A 13,567-nucleotide genomic window follows, 5' to 3' on the forward strand; every position below is an offset into this window, starting at 1 on the left:
TAAACTCCAACTTTTACTGCCATAACAATACATTGTTTGGCAGAGCGGCACCCTTTGCTTATCAACAGTGATCTGTGCCTTATTTTGCTGGAAATCTCTGGTTTAATACATAAAAAGTATTGAACACAAAATTAATGGTGTCTGTATTGTTATATCAAAATAGGCTATTTCTGCTAAATGAAGTACTTAAGCACAAAACGTATACTTGAATACTGTATTTTAACTGGTATTTAGAATGGGGTGAAGCCATTTTACAGTATTTATTAGCTTTGTTTGATTTTGCATCAGAACACAAGTACGTGATAAAGAAATGAGTAATAATAATCAGCATTGATGTTTATTTTTCATGCTGTTTGAAGAAATAAAATCATTGTGGCATGCATCCCGTAGCTAATGGAGATCAGGGTACATTTCCTTACAGACAAAACAAATGAAAATACAGTAATGGTGTGTTTGTTCTGAATGATTGAATAACAGTGACCTGCAGTCAGCTCAGGTCCTGCAGCTCTGTAGTCCTGGGGTCTGTCCAGCCTTGGCTCTCTGACGCCCCAGAAGTTACCGTGCTGGGTTGAACCTGGAGTCTTGGTCACAGGAGTGGAGATATATGTTACTGTCAACCCACGAGACGGCAGAACAAACACAGCAGGCTTTGCAGCAGAGGCACAGTTAAGAGGGAACAGGAACCCTCTTTATTAAAAGCTTCTCATGGCTGTTAGTGACAGGCTTTCACTTTCATGTGTTCATATCTGCATTCCCCTCCCTCTCAGCATTCCTTTCCCCCCACCTTTCTTGAAACTTGTAGTCTGTCATTTTGCCTCTTATTCATGACAATTTCTGTCTATGCAGTAGGTTTGGATAAACCCATTCACTGTATTTTCTGTTTTTATTCTTTACTCATAGTCAAACCAAACTATCATTCAAGACTTTTATGAGCATTACTTTATTTGCTATTTAGCAGTACCATCAATGGCTGCATTTAAGACTCATCGTTGGTCCTCCAACGTATCTTTTTAGCATCCCCATTTCTTCTCTGGAAACCCATCCACCAAAGTCATTAAGGAGCAAGTGAATGGAAAGTCTTGTGTTCATCTCCAGCAGTTTTCATCACGGCACACTGTGGGGGCTTGTAAACACATTCTTACATCCCCTAAAGCATTCTAGCATTGGTTTTGGTTCTGTTAGATGTCCTGGCATGTTAAATGTTGTGCATGATGATACCTCTACACCTGACAAAAATCTACAACCATACCACACTTAATTGCGATGTGGTGGAACAGCGCTTTGGAAACTGGATTGTGTCTGTAAATTTGGTTGTGACTGTCACATGCAGTCTGAATTCCCTTAAGGGTTATACTTAATTTAATCATAGCTTGGCCATATTTCAGTGATGCAAATAAAGAAGATGACGTGTCAGTTTAATAACCAAGAGCTTAAATACTTATTCTAAATAAAGTATGTTTGTATTTCAAAAATATTTATTACTTGAGAAGAATTTGCATTGAAGCAAAGTATTTGAATATTCTCCTAAAATACAGTATGAGCCTCTTTTGATTGTCTGTTTCTCTTCCTAGGTCTATATCTCTGCAGTATGTGTCTCCTCCTCTCCATCCATTAGGAGTAGTTCTCACTGAGAGAAGAGTGTGATTCCTGCAGTGTACCTCAGATAAGACGCAGCAGGGAACACTCTTCATCCCTTTTCAACTGTCTCGCCACTTAACGTTCGCCTTCCCTTCGGAAATAGCCCCCATATATTCAAAAGCTACAAAGCGCTTTCAAAGCACATATGCAAGAATATGAACCGTGACTAACCAATTGACTTTTGCACTTGTGAGGAAACGGGTAGTGACACATGCAGATCTTCACAACATGCTTACAATGATATGCAGCTCAGCGACCACGTCTCGGTAGTGTTTATTGTGCGTGGCTGAATAGTCTCAAAGGTTAATAAAAACAGACAGATTCATTGCATAGTTTGGGATCTGATCACCAACATTGGCACATGTGGATCAAATCAGAGGCCTGGTGGCATGGTTCTCATGGCAAGGAGAAGAATAAATATGTGATGGTTCTCTGTTCTCTGGTGAGCTCTTCGCTGAGCTGCTAAGGAGACATTAACGGCTGCAGTGCTCCCTGCACTTTTAGGCTGAAGGAAACTGATCATGAAAATCTAAAGTTGATTCCCTTCTTGTTTTGTTCTTATTTTCAAAATGCACCATTTATGCAGATTTGAGCATTTTGACCTTCATAGCTTCAAGGGTAAACAGAAAACAAAGGCTTAACCGAGTAATTATTGATCATTGGAATGTGTATTTTCTGAGATTCTGATTCTGTCTCCAAGGACTTATCAGAAATTCAAAAGCAGTTTGAACATGATCCTCACCTGCCCACAGATTAACTTGCAAGCCTATAACGTACTGCCCTAGCTCACTCATACATGCTGTTGAGAGCTGGTCATCTGGACTTCTCTGGATGGCTTTGAACTTTTAAAAGCACTGATGTCAAATCTGACACATCAAAAACAGGTGTTTGCATGTCTTAATGTATCCAAATAAGAGTTCATGATGTTCCAGTACTTCCTTAAGGCACTTGAGCAGTGTAAATGAGTCATTGTCTTACAGGTTGCAGTTCAGACAGATTAAAAACTGGTGTACTTTAGGAAAGGATGCACTCTGCTACATAATATTTTCATGCACATCCAGTCTTCTCCTGAAAAAGTAACACATACACACTCACACACATGCACATACACTCACACTCACACAAATGCTCAAATTTCGATCTGCCTCCTTGACATCAAAGCAAAGCAGATAATGTAGACACTCATACACATCCATATACACACTGACACATGTATGTAAATGTTTACATGCAAAAACAGGAAAAATAAATACAGGGTTGTTTTTTGTTTGCTTTTTTTTGGGAGGGGGGATTCCACTTTCTTTCTTACCCTTTGCGGCGCTGCAGGCTGTGATACCTTGAGTGGTGTCTCCAGATATTTCATAACAGACAACTTGAGAAGCATGATAAATACATCAATGAAATATGGCTTCGATGTTTATTCCAATACAGCTATTGTTTGGGAGACATGGATTATTTACTCTACTCCTCTCTCAGCAATCATCCACGACATTTGCTTCTTCAATACTTTAAAGTGCTGCATCTTGTCAGTGAATATTGCTGCAGGAGACGGGGAAATGACTGAGAAACCGCCAAGTGAAATCGTTCTTAGGTACATTTTTTCACCTGCAGTTAGTACTTGCGCTGCCCATGTTCATGTAAAGAACGGTTGTGGAAATTAAGTGGAGGAAAGCTGAAAGCTGGAAAGCTTGAAACTGGGTCAGTGATGATGAAAATATGACCAGCTGTCATAGTTTCTAATCAAAAAGTTACATACACACCCATTTCAACACACACTAAAAATATATTTACACGTATTTCCTAATTATCTTCTTAAAACATCAAAGCAGAAAAAGTTGGTACAATGTGGAAAATGGCAATAAAGAAAAAGTAGTGAATTTTGTCTATGCAGACAGCATGAAAGTAACATTTGAAATTTTTTCCTCATTAAAGGAGCATGAGGCAGGATTGAGGCAGGATTTATGAAAAAAATTTGTATACGTTTTAAGTTTTCTAGTAATAATGTCAGATGAAGCGTTCCAAACCAAAAAGAATGAGCCCTCTAGTGTATCTCTCCGTTGCCTTGAACAGGCTGTGTGCTGCAAAATGTGCTGCAATTGTGACCGGAATTTCCCGCGCTGGGCTGCGGATGTGACGTCAAATGACGCTGCATGCGCGTTCTCCCCGTTCTCCCGTGCCGGCTTCGCTGTTGGCTGCAGTACCCTCAACGGCCATCATGCTGAAGGGTGGCGCTAGAGAGTCTCATTTCTTAAAAGGAGCCTCACGCTCCTTTAACTTAATTTAATTTGTTCATACTCCTCTATTTTTGTTGTGACAAGAAATCTTTACTACAGTAGTTTATAATGCTGCCATTTCTCCTCACAACACCTAAAAGGGTGTCCATCCAACAGTTGAAGCCTTTTAACTTATTTTGTCCCATTTGTCTTCCAAACACATCTTACAGTGTGCAACAGTGCTGTCTCGTCTGCTGCCATCTCAGGGCACTGATACGGCCGCATATTGTCACATGGACTTTCTGCTGATAACAGCCTGCATGGTCCTTTTTATCTTTGGTCTGAAGTAAATAGCATCCATTTTTTCAAAAAGATCTGCAGCACTGATTGGTGTGACCAAAGCCCAGAGACGTCTAGACCGTCTACTAACCTTGTTTAGTGGTTAGTACAAGGCTCTCTTTAACACGAGGAAGTGTTCTGTGGCTGAGGGAACAGAGATCATCAGTGTCCAGCTTAGACTTTCACACACCGACAGTCCTCCAGAGTCCTTGAATTGTTTAATGTTGTTCTGAAGCTCACGCAAGCACAGAGAGGCACCTGCTATGATTGAAAATAGGATCCTTCAGTTGAGATCCTCTGCCCATTTTTTGCTCCTCGAACCTTCTTTCATGGGTACTGCTTTTGTACCAATGAAATCATTCAATCAATAATCAACTGCAATCAACAATCAACAATTGTCTGCAATTAATAATCTACCCCTATTGACATCATCTGTTTGAAATTACATTTTTATCACCAGTTTGAAAAATACTTTTTTTTCTCATTTTACCCCCTTAAATAAAAATCAGATGTCAGACTCACTGAGTAACTTTTTAATTTTTACATATGATCATCAACAGCTTGTGCTATAACCCACAGCACTCACTCACAACCTGAAGTCATTAATCTGTACACACACACACACACACACACACACACACAGATGTAAGACCATCTCCAAATTCCCACACATTCAACTGCTCTCTTACTAATAATAATAATGACTTGGATTTATATAGCGCCCTTCAAGGCACCCAGAGCGCTTTACAGAAATCATTATTCATTCATACACATTCTCTCTGGTGGTGGTAAGCTACATTTGTAGCCACAGCTGCCCTGGGGCAGACTGACGGAAGTGTGGTTGCCATACCGCGCCTAACGGCCCCTCCGACCACCACCAACATTCATACACATTCAAACACATTCACACATTCTTACTGTGTCATTTTAGCTTTGGTTCAGATTCCAGATCAGTTTCACATCATAACTTCCACATGTGATCAGCAAGTGCATCATGGGTACTTCACTGGTCCATCCCAGTGCTACTTTAGCCTAATTTTCTGTCAGACTTTTGAACATAAATATCTGAACGATGGATGTGGTTCAACTGAAAAGCGTCCTTTCCTGATAGTTTCTACATGAAACCAGAAGATCTAAGTAAAACATTTGCTCATTGGCTCATTTATTTGTCTGATTATCTCGGATGTTGCGCTTCTGACAGACAAGCCAGCCCCTCAGTGTTAGAAATGTCAACATGTGAGTGAGTGAAGGTGGAAATCTTTTTCCCACTAGGAAACGGTTACAGAGAGATTATGTGCTGAACAATATCAGAATCAGAAAGAGGTTTATTGCCAAGTCATTTAACACACACAAGGAATTTGTTGTGGTGATTGGTGCATTACAAAAGAGCAAATAATAATAAAGGAAAAAATGTACAATAAGTTGGTTCTAAAGTGCCAGACTAATGAGTCTGTAATAATATGGTGGCTGGATTTTCCTGCCGTCCTTAACTTTGTGTTTTTTTCCTTTTTGCGTGTCTTTCAGGACACACCTGTGGGCAGATCCATATTCATGGTGAATGCCACAGATCCAGACCAGGGCACCGGTGGAAGCATTCTCTTCTCTTTCCAACCCCCATCTCCCTTCTTCTCCATTGATGGAGCTCGAGGTACCGTCACTGTGGTCAGACCTCTGGACTATGAGACCACCTCGGCGTACCAGCTCACTGTCAATGCTACGGTCAGCACACAGATAACAACTTGCCTTTCTGCTGTCCCAAACAAACAAATACTCAAATGAATTTCCCTCCAACTTCTGTGCTTGTGTTATTATTTTTTGTTAGGATCAAGACAAAGTGAGACCCCTGTCACGGCTTGCCAACTTGGCTATCACTATCACTGATATCCAAGACATGGATCCCATCTTCACCAATCTGCCCTACAGCACCAACATAGAAGAGGATGTTCCCATGGTCAGTAATGAAATCCCAGCTGACATCACTGCAACATATTTCCCATCGTCTGCAGCCTTCATGTGAAACAGTGCACGTGAAAGCTGCAGACTGCAGTCTTTCCATTTTGCTCTGTCCTTTCTGCTGCCAACACGTTCCTCTTATCCTTCATGTCATTGCCCATTCCCAGCTCCTGTCCCGTGGTGACACTGCTCTTCGGTTATTCAGGAGGTGTACTGAGCAGGTGCATGAGAAATATGGCTAAAAACAAAAGCCGGAGCTATAATCAGGGCCTCCTTCTGAGGCTTACCTCCAGGAATCCCACCAACTCGCCTGGGGTCCCCACATACAGCACTGCAGGTGTTGCAGACTGTAATTACTGCTGGAGATTTACAGGCCTGCCTCAGGGATGTTGGGCCTCCAGCAAAGGTCACTGGGGATGTAGGATTTATGTTATGTATGAAGTCTGTGAATTGCACAAAGTGCTAAGCAGTGGGGTCTCTGTATGCCCTTACCTTTGTCTTTAATGCAAGTAGCTGTATAATGGATATCTAATACACTTAGTGTCTGTTTCCCTGTGTGCTGCTATGCCCCCTCCCTCACATGAGCCCCTTAACTTAGTACCCAAGTGGCTAATGGTCCAGCTTGTGATGTTTCTTTGATGTGAAGGAGTTTTACACAGAGACATACAGTAGGGCTGGGCGATATGGACCAAAAGTCATATCTCGATATTTTCTAGCTGAATGGCGATACTCGATATATATCGATATTTTTTCTGTGCCATAATTGGGGTTTCCCCCAAAGCATTATAGCATAGCATCTCTGTTAGCTTCATTTTTTCTGAGGCAAACCCTTAAAAAAACAGTCAGTTTTAATACAAAGCCTCGTGCCAAATGTCACACAGGTTCCTTTATTAACAGAGGTCTGCACAATATCAAAATGTATAAAACAAATGAAATAAAAATAAACTGCCTGCATATATAGAATAAAAATGCTTCTTGAATAAAATAAAACAAATATCCCTTTCCTGCATAACAATTAAATTAAAATACACTGTGCAATTAATACAATGTAGACAGTAACAAGCAGACTTTTCCACTGAGGTTGACAGTTGTGCAAATAACAAAACATTTGTGCAAATCTCATTCAAGTCAATTCTTCACAAAATAAGCTAAATCAAAATCATAATTTATTTATTTATTTATTTTTTTAATCGATATAAACGATATTGTCTCGTACCATATCGCGTTTGAAAATATATATCGATATATATTAAAATCTCGATATATATTGCCCAGCCCTAACATACAGTAATGCCGTCCGTCTTTATTCCTCTTTCATTTCTCGTCTGTTTTCACACACAGTAACACATTACTGCAGATATATGCTCAGAGGAGCTGACATGTGAGAACGTAAATGTATGCTGCATTCACACCAGACGTCTTGTGGAGATTTTTCCTCACAACCTCCAAGTGAAATGTCTGGAAGATCAGCAAGTCGGACAGCGTGCAAACGTAGCAGCTAATCTTCCTGAGCTCGGTGAGCGAGTGTGCTGGTAAAAGTTGCTGCTTCATAATTGTTTCTGCTAATAGGTATGTTGCATTCCACTCAGTGTTGCGGATGCTTTCAAATACACGTGGGACTGATGCTGACTCTCATCTTCTATTCAAGATGTGCTCTCAAGGAAGCACAGTGATTTCCACACCAAACTTTCTGCATCAGGTTCCACCTCCTGGGCACCTAAGACATAACCTCCCCCACACACCCTGCTTCATATTTCATGCCGGGAGAGCACATCTCCAGCAGAAAATCTACCGCTGTGAAGTACATGTGTGCGAGGAGCAACTGCAGAAAAAGTCCACGGCAAAACCTCTGCACATTCTCCCGAACATCTCCGGTGTTCATTTGTGAAAATGACTTATTTCTCTCTATCTTTTCCTCAATTTCTCTCAACTCACACAACGACTTGCTTATCCCTTGTCCCCAGCTTCTGTGCGGCATAGTAGAAATGTCAAGTGCTACATTTGCATGCATATTAACGGGGCATGACGGAGTCGACGCCTGGTGTTACCCTGACTCTCTGATTCATCAACTGTCACCGGGAAGGTCACAACAGGAAGAGCAGGGGGAGGTGTGAGGGGCTCAAAAGAGAAAAAAGATGTTGGGGTGAAAGGAGAGAAGATAAAAGGAGAGAGGAAAAAAAGCAATGTAAAAAAGTTAGGTGATGGAAAAAGGAGGAGGGAGTTGGATGGAGTGCCATTACTTTGGAATGGCAAAATTGACAATAATGAGCCGATTCCAGATTTCTCACAGCAGCCGAGCAGCGTTAATCCCCCGTAATACTGCCTTGGAGTGCTCCTGCCTTTAACAGTGGGGGGCATCTGTAATCCTTTTAAAGTGACAATATAAGACGAGGTCACAGATGCACAAACAAAATCAGAAATAAGTTACCGATCCCCTTTGACCCTGACAGCAGATAGAGGATTACAACAGTGCTGTAAATGAGACGCAGTTTGGAAAAGCCAGCAGTCCCACGGGACTCATCTACAAACCTCTGACCTCACGCTGCATTTTAACAGGCAAGCGTCATTTCCAGGGACAGATCAAGGGTCAACTGTACCTGAGGTCGATGGCATTTACACATAAGGGAATCAAACATTGATGCCTGTCATTGATCATCGCTCAAACGTGTGAGCGTACTCTTAGGGTGCTTTCACACCTGTGGCCCGTTTGTTCTGTTCCGATTCAGGGGCTAAATCGATACAGTTGTTCCGTTTCTCGTTCGTTGGGTTTGTGTTCACAAGGCAAAACGTCTGTACCGTTTCAAAGCTGATAACAAATGCCATGCGCGAACCAGCTGCTCTCTGATTGGTCAAATGAACGCGGAAGGAGTTTCCTCTTCCGCACCCCGGGATAAACAACACGCCCCTTTCAGCGCAGCGCAGACCGCAGCCGTTGGCTTTAGGCTGATTTATGGTTCCGCGTTACACCAACGCAGAGCCTACGGCGTAGGGTACGCCGTAGGCTCTGCGTCGATTTAACGCGGAACCATAAATCAGGCTTTACCCATTCATTTATGTGCGCTCGGCTCAGAGCGGAGCTCAGCGGCGTGCCAGGGGCCGCCTGCCGCAGCCGGGTTTGCGCTGTGCAAACCCTGCCCGAATTGAACATTGTTTGATTTCACCGCGCCGCGCTGGGACAACATCTCGGCACGAGAAGGTGGTGGAGGCTGCACCGACTCCTCTCCTTGCGCCGCGGCCGCACATACACAATGAATGGAGTTGTATCGGTTGCTGTGTGGATTATGTTCTCACTACAAATAAAAAAAATTTACCGTTTCAGGTCTCGATTGGAATCGGGCCGAGACCACCTCTCCGAGGTGATCTCGGCTCGCTTGTTTTGTACCGTTTCAGAGCGCGATTGCTGTGTTCACATATACCAAACGTTCCGATCTTTAGGGGGAAACGCTCCCTGTTCCAGAACAACTGCTTGAAACGGGACAGGTGTGAAAGCACCCTTACTCTGTTTTGTTTCCCTTTTTGTTTTATCTTTTTAAGAGTTTTCAACCAATCAGCCTGCCATCCAGAGAAACATTTTGACAGTTTTTTGTTTCCTTTTAAAGCTATACCACAGGTAATTTTTTAAAGTTTTTTTTAACAGTTATGGCTGTGAATCTACGACTGAACTGACATTAAGTCTCTTCTGGGACAAACACAATTTGGCTGTCACATCAATAAGAAGGAGCAAGAAGGAGAATGGATGAAGGGGTAATGCACTGTACGGCAAGAAATGGAAGGATGACTTCTGTTGAGTGTCTGTGTGTGCTGGTGTGTGTCTCTACGTGTGCGCTGGAGGGCTGGGCTTGTGTCTTTAATGGGTGATTGAACGTAATCTGCTCGTGTGGACAGCTTGGGAATATTGCTCATGTTACTTTAGCATCACTTCTTTGTCCATTCCTTATTTTCCTCTACATCTTTGTGGGTGCGTGTGCGCTCCCCTCTCTTATGGGGAGTGGGGGGAAGATGCAGTCTCTTTTAAAGGCTTGTAATTGATTCAGTTGTAATTGGTCAGTGACAGGAGATTCTTTGGCAGAAATGGAGCATAAACACATCTTAGGCCCAATTTGCAGGATCAATGGGAGGCTGCCCTCTTGGAAGTGAGTCAAAAGGGTAAGGAGCAATGGAGGAAGGGAGGGAGAAGGAGGAGAGAGGGAAAGAAGTAGGAAGGGTTTCTCCATCTTAGCAGCACGGAGGTTTTTAAGCACCGCTCTGATGTCAGATTGAGGCATGACGGCGAAAAAAAAGCACGGTGGATCAAAGACTTTTCAAATAGGTTTCTCTCTCTTTTTTCTTTTTTTGAGCTGTCATACTGTCATACTCTGATTTTGTCAAGTAGCAAACTCATTGGCACAGCAGGAGAGCTTTGATACAATGAAAGGAGAGATAAACAGCAATGAAAATCTGCTAACACTCGTAAAGTAAAAATAGTTTCTGACTGCTGGTGATGGGCTTTTCCTTCACTTGTATTTTTTATTCTATTTTTTTTCTTTCCAGTAATATTGTAGAGAGCTGGAAATATATCAAATTAAATATTTCCACATTCACTAAATAAAGACAGTACCTTGGGCTGATTTTTGCAGACTAGTTCATTTGTTTCTTGTATGCTTTAAATTCTTTGCACATGTGAAACAACAAAAATGAACGACTGGAATGTAGTTACCATGTAGCACCAGCTTACAGTGTTATTCTAGTTCTTTTGCTTTGAGATGACGGATTCAAGTTGTTGTTTTTTTTGCCTTTTTCTCCTGTGCAAACGAAGAGTATGTGCTTGTTATACATAGTTTTTGTGTGTTTCCCCAGGGATATGAGGTGCGGAAGATAACAGCCATTGACCAGGATCTGGGCCGACCAAGAGGAATCGGCTACACCATCATCTCAGGTCTGAGTCACATAATCAATCTGACATTCACAGCACAGAGAGGGGAATCGATCACCTCTTATCATAATTCTGCAGCAATAATAGACGAGTCTCATCAAGCACAACACTCAATAGCAGTTGTAAGCAGAGCAGAGAGGTGGAGAGCCGGCTTGCCTGTAAGGGATTATTAATTACTGCTTTGGATCAGTTGTGCAGAAGTCAGCCTCTATTTAGCGTTATCATTCAGAAGTTGCTGTCAAAGCAGGATTATGATTTGATAAAGTACCAAATTTAACCTTTGGCAAAAGCGGGAGAGCCCAGGATTGTTTTGTTGAGAATGATTTATATTGTTTCAAAAGATTTTGACTTTTTTAGATGTTTTTAATACAGGCAACTTGAATATAATGCCTTGAGATAAAGAATAAAAGCTAATGAGTCACATACTAAGCTTGTGCTGGTATTAATACTGAATTCCACTCTAAAGAAGAAAGTAAAACACTTTCTGTGGTGCTGGTAATGCTCTATCAGTGATCCTGCTTTAATACTCATAAAAATCAGTTTTCCTTTTTTTATGGTAAAACTGCCAGAGAAATTTTTATGCCTGCGAGTCACATTGTCTGTCAGGCTGTCTGTCAACCAAGATCATATCACAAAATTTCATGAATAGATTTCCATGAAACTTGGTGGATGTATTACCTTTGGGGGAAGGAGCTCCAGCATTTCTGTGGTTTTGTGTTGATCCAGGAGACCACTGTTGAGTAAGCAATAATTTCTCTTTGAACAATGATAAGACATGAAAATCAGAATAAAATGTACTTCTTTAATTGATCATTAGCACGTGTGACAATAATTACACGTGCACGTGTGACCATAGGACCGAGGAAGGACATCAGCACTGATCTGCATATTCATTTAGGTAGAATTATTTTAAGGCCATTTGCTATCAAATCGGAGTCAATCACGAAGAAATATTGTACACAAGGGAAAAACGTTCAAGACAGTTGCCAATATTCCCAGAAGGGGCACATCCCAGTGAATTAATCCCAAAGTTATGAGAAACTGCAAACTGCAGATGCTACGTCTTAGATGCCTTATGCTTTTGACACATTATTATCAAGATGAAATAAAGCACAATAAATGAAACACTTAACAAATAACAGCAACAAGTGTGTGAGCCTGACTGGAATCCTCCATTGGGACCGTAAAGCCGGGCATACACTGTGCGATTATCGGCTCGTTTTGAGCCGATTTTCCAGTCGTGCGACTTTTTTTTGATCGGGCCCGATTTTGACCCAATCGTTGCTCCTGCCTCGTGCAGTGTACGTGGGGTAACGACGAGAGATTAACACCTCACGACGAGCTCCCGATCACAAATCGTGAGGTCGCAAGAAAATCAAGCATGTTTGAAATCCTGGTTGCTCCTCGTGAAGGAATCACAGTTGAAGCAGCTACGACCCGATTTGCCTCATCCTTTCGCAGAGAGCATGCGCAATCTCTGATGTTACGTCAAAAACTATTATTTGCAGTTTAAGTGTTGCAAATTCACATTACAAATCATGTTTTAATAGCAAAAAAAGACCGCATTTCCACGTATGGTGCGGGTCGCCGCGTACCCTGCGCCGTAGGCTCTGCGTTGGTTTAACGCGGAACCATAAATCAGCCTTTAGTGTGTGCGCTGTCTGCTGTTCGGAACAAGTCTTTTTTTCTCTTCTCATTTTGCTGGGACGTCGGGTTCCTCCGCCGAGACACAACTTTTGCGGTATGCGTTCTTTGTTGTGTCAAAAAATGATGCGCAGTGCACACACCCAATCAGAAACGGTACAGATATTTTGGGATTTTTTGAACATAAATCGTGGGCTCTGAACTTTTGAACTCCGCGATCTAGTCGTGCAGTGTGAGATGGGGCAGTCTCATACGATTTAAAATATCGCACAGTGTATTCCCGGCTTAAGAGAGCTGTGCAGAAACAAATGTCCACAGACCTCAAGTAACTGGAATAACTTCTTCACAAAAAGTTGAGAAACTGACATAGTGCACAAGACATTTGCTTTAAGCTACATTTGTTTTTGATCAGATTATTATTTCATATTACATAAAACTTTAGATTTGAAAAATCTATTGTAGTTGCAAGTTAAGGTGTTTCTATAATATCTCACTGTACAACATGGATGGTCACATTTCTCATTAAAGGTATTGTGACATCATTTTTAACATGCTTTTAACACTATTAAAAGTCTTGGCCAACATCCCTCAAATGTGTCTAAAAGAGTGTAACAAGAAAAACTTCACTCTAGTACTCTTTTCCTGGCTTTTTATTACAGTGTTTTTTTGCGCCGTGAAAAATGCTTCCTTTCCCCCTTTCCTGTCAATCATTGCTCCGCTCCTCCTCCAAACCTCCTCCTCCTCCAGCAATACGCTCACAGCGGCGTCGGAGCGGGAGCGACAGGCGAAGCATGCACGGAAAAGCAGGAGGGCGAACCACAGCAAACAATCATAAAAATAAAGGCATGTAAATAAAGTGTCCCCTTAT

General features: G+C 41.8%; 1 protein-coding gene across 1 annotated transcript in view; it reads left to right on the forward strand.

Annotated features, from left to right (window-relative positions):
- Positions 1–13,567, forward strand: part of cdh23 (cadherin-related 23) — a 230,210-nt gene that overhangs the window by 70,657 nt on the left and 145,986 nt on the right. The window contains exons 6-8 of the mRNA XM_061745915.1: positions 5,715–5,909; positions 6,013–6,141; positions 10,980–11,058. Of these exons, the coding sequence (XP_061601899.1) occupies positions 5,715–5,909; positions 6,013–6,141; positions 10,980–11,058 (403 nt within the window). The remainder of the gene's footprint in view (positions 1–5,714; positions 5,910–6,012; positions 6,142–10,979; positions 11,059–13,567) is intronic.

Source organism: Cololabis saira, chromosome 17, assembly GCF_033807715.1.
Source record: "Cololabis saira isolate AMF1-May2022 chromosome 17, fColSai1.1, whole genome shotgun sequence".
Taxonomy (NCBI): Eukaryota; Metazoa; Chordata; class Actinopteri; order Beloniformes; family Belonidae; genus Cololabis; species Cololabis saira.